This window comes from Vombatus ursinus, unplaced genomic scaffold (genome assembly GCF_900497805.2).
Source record: "Vombatus ursinus unplaced genomic scaffold, bare-nosed wombat genome assembly UNPS02005226.1, whole genome shotgun sequence".
NCBI classification, from domain to species: Eukaryota; Metazoa; Chordata; class Mammalia; order Diprotodontia; family Vombatidae; genus Vombatus; species Vombatus ursinus.
Genome location: NW_020945004.1, coordinates 187,013 through 190,725, shown reverse-complemented (window position 1 = coordinate 190,725; position 3,713 = coordinate 187,013). Strand labels below are relative to the sequence as shown.

General features: G+C 35.7%; 1 protein-coding gene across 1 annotated transcript in view; it reads left to right on the top strand.

Moving 5' to 3' along the window:
• Positions 1-210: 210 nt before the first annotated feature.
• The window catches only part of LOC114030016 (aldehyde oxidase 4-like), an 88,941-nt gene continuing 85,438 nt past the window's right edge, over positions 211-3,713 (top strand). Inside the window, 1 exon segment of the mRNA XM_027844680.1 lies at positions 211-381. Coding sequence (XP_027700481.1) covers positions 322-381 — 60 coding nt within the window. The 5' untranslated portion in view covers positions 211-321.

The window sequence follows — 3,713 nt, the reverse complement described above, 5'->3', positions numbered from 1 at the left end:
GTTAACTTGTATTATTATTGCTTCATTTTACATGGATTCTCCTGAGTAGAAGAAACTTCTCATCCACGTTGGACATGAATGAAGAATCTATAAAATATGTAAATGAAGAGGGAGGTAACTTAAGTGAATCACCAGCATTGTGGGAGGCAACACTAATTGCTTCATTTGGATGCAGGATGTTGATACAAATCACACTTTGCTATTCTCACTTTGACAGGCTGATGCCTAGGAGTTGTTGAAGAAATTACTCTCTTAATCCTTTGCAACTTTCTCCTGCTGTGATAAAAAGCTAGAGGTTAGCAGTCGTGTTTTCCTACGATAATGACCTCTATTACTTCTCATCAGTCTGATGATCTGATTTTCTTTGTGAATGGAAAAAAGGTGAGTTTTGCATGTGGTTCTGAAGAATTTCCGTAGATTTTGTATAAACAAAGATTTAAGATACAGTTATATTTCCTTCAATAAGATACTCTCTCCTCCCTTTTCTTCTTTCCTCATCTTATTTCCTTTCCAGTATAAGAAGATATTTCATATCTAATCTTTTTGCACTCAGAACTAAGTCACTGTTAGATATGCTCTAGATATGCTCAAGACAGTTAGATGTGTTTTAGAAAAGTTCCAAACTAATCAGATTTTTCTTTTGGAATTAGTAAAGAGTGATTGTTACATTGTAATTTAGCAGATACTATGCAGTTTTAAAATCTTGTCCAACTATGTATGAGATTTCTGAAATTAATTTTTATTTGGTTGAGTTCACCAGGGCTATTATAATAAATATTTAATATAACTATGATAGTAACAGCAACGATAATGATAACAATCAAACTCTTCTGAGCAAATTTCACTTATCTCACAGTGAATTCTATCAAGTTAACAAATTAATCTAGAGACTAAACTATGGCTGTCACAGATTCTTTCAGCTATTTGACTGAGTTTCTTCAATAAGTCTCATCTTGTTTGCCAGCATAGAGAGAGTCTCTATATCAGCAGAGTATCCAAGGTTTTATCTATCACATGGCAATGATAGAAGGTTTTTTAGGATATGTATTATCTAAAAAGCCACATCTGCCTCTGTTTGCAATATATCGTATAGCAATTTGCTTATATCCTGAGTTGAAGGCAAATGGAACTTAAGGAAAGAAAAAGTATTTTAAGTTCTCTGAAGAATCAAATCACCAACTTTTTGTAAAGGACAAAATAGAGTTTCCTTATTTTCCTTTATTTTGCCTGAATGAAATTGTCCATGTGGCAGTTGGTGGCTAGTGGGTGGAATGCTAGAAGACCTTTGGAGTCCAGAAAACTTTGTAAATCCTACTGATGGGTTATAAAAATGATAAGAATCACCCTAGACAAGGAACTTCACTTTTCTCAGTCTCAATTTCCTAATCTGTAAAATGGGAATAATATAGCACCTATCTTGTAAGGTTGTAGTCAGAATCAAATGAATGAGATAATCTATGGAAAGTGCTTTGCAAACCCTTAAAATATTTGGATATGTGGTAGCTATTTATATTTTGCCATTCCAATAATAATAAAAAAGCCTTTCCTAAGACATCCAATATTTTAAACGTGTCATTTTTAATTTTCTTCCTTTTTTGCCACTTTTGTTTTCTAAATCTCTGAGGAGAAAGTGAGAGGAAAAAAAAAGGAGAAAAGACAAACTAAAGCAGTTCTTTTCTAAATACTTAGAAATTATTGGATTATGTGAGTATATGTATATGTGAGTATGTGTGTATATATGTAGGGATATGAGTTTGTGTGAGTGTAAGTATTAGAGAGAATGATCAAATTTAGAGGTTGCATATTTGTATACAGATAAAAATCTACAGATGTACAAGTTCTATTCTTTAAACTATTACTGCAGAAATTCACAGAATGATTCCTTCTTCTGAAATGTCCCCTTTATTACTATAGAGAGGCAACTATCTTTCTGAGGTGGTATAGAAATATTTGTTAAGAATATCTGGGATTTGCTGATCTTTTATTAATTTCTTACTCTTTTCTTCACTCTTTCCTTTTTTTTGAATTTTGCAAGTTTCAAGTGGATTAGGTATAACTTTTCCCCGTGAATTGGGATTGGTGCATGGTAGAGTTTTTGTGCTGAGGAGCTGTTACACTTTGGAGGGAGAGTGATAAAAGTGGACAGTGAAAGTGTGAAATCAACAGTTGGGACTTAGAAGGCTGCAGATATGGTCTGGGAAAAATCATCACAGAGTAGGAAAGACCATGTAGGACATCTTAGATCCCTCTCTGTCCTTCTGGTGAAGTGAAATGTGGGACTTAGTGAGTTCTCCTCCCCTTCTGGGTGGTGTTTTGAGGGAAGTTTGTTTAATGTCTCTGAAAATAGCTTTTTCAGCTATAAAATATGGAAGTGAAGGTAAATGTGGTGGCTACAATGCTGTGCCATGGGCCTGATTTTATAAAACATGCCATGTATACTGGCATGTGTATGTGAGGTCACACACACACGAGCATGTGCATATAAACATGCACAGGCAAGGTTCTATGAATCTAAAGCTGAGAATGAAAGGTCTTGAATTATATCTCTGAGGAAGAAAGTTCCCTTCCAAATTCTTTGGAGGAAAACTTGAAAATTAAGGACAAAATACTGGTATAATTCATTGTTAACAATCATCATGTCTGTCCCACCCCTGTTTCTTCCATTTCAACACTTACAGGTTAGTTTTCTTCCTGACTCCCCTCTCTATGCTTGGGTCATACCAACCACAGAAGAAAAGGACCCAAATTGGAAAATCTCTTAGAAAACTGATTACTTTTTTTTTAAACCAGTGACTTGTGGTTTCACTGATGTAAGATACTCCTGGTTTGCAGGCTCCATATACCAATGAAGATTGGAATCTGCTCTGTACCTTATAGTCATTGAGAGAGGGGAAACTGAGAGGTTAAGTGATGCCCAAGGTGACACAGTCTATATCTGTTAAAGATAGGACTTGAGTCCAGATCCTTTTGGCTATGGGATTATGTCTCTAGCCATTAGACTACATGAACTCAACATATTCAATCTGTTCTCATCTTGTCGTTTCTACCTTAACAACAACCTTTCTAGACATTTAACAACATCCTTTTCTCTTCACTCACACAGCCGCCACTGTAGTTTAGGTGCTAATCACCTCATCTCAGCATTATTGCAATAACCTTCTCACTAACAAGTCTTCCTGCCTTGTGTCACTCAGCTGCCAAAGTGTTTTTCTTAAAGCACAGGTGTGGCCATGTCACCCTCCCTACTCAATAAATTGCAGTAGTTGCTTAATACTTCCAAAATCAAATATGAAATCTTTTGTTCGGCATTGAAAGTCTTTCACAGCCCTTCCTACCTTTCTAATCCTCTTGTACTTTATTCTTTTCCACACTGTGTTTCTTTTCACTGTCTATCTTCCATGCTTGAAATGTTCTCCCTTCTCACAGCCACTCCCCTCTCTTCTCTGGCCTCCTTCAAGACTCAGCTCCAATCCCACATTCTCTAAGAGGCCTTTGCCAGTCCCTACCACTTGCTAGTAATATATCTTGTATGTATACAGTTATTTGCTTGTTGTATCCTCAATTAGAATGTATGCTCTTTGAAGGCAGAAACTGTGTTTTTTTTCCCCTTTCTTTGTATCCTAAATGCTTAGCACTATACCTGTATATAGCAAGTACTTCATAATTGCTTGTTAACTGACTGACTAGTAAGAAAACACAATGTTATTCACTTT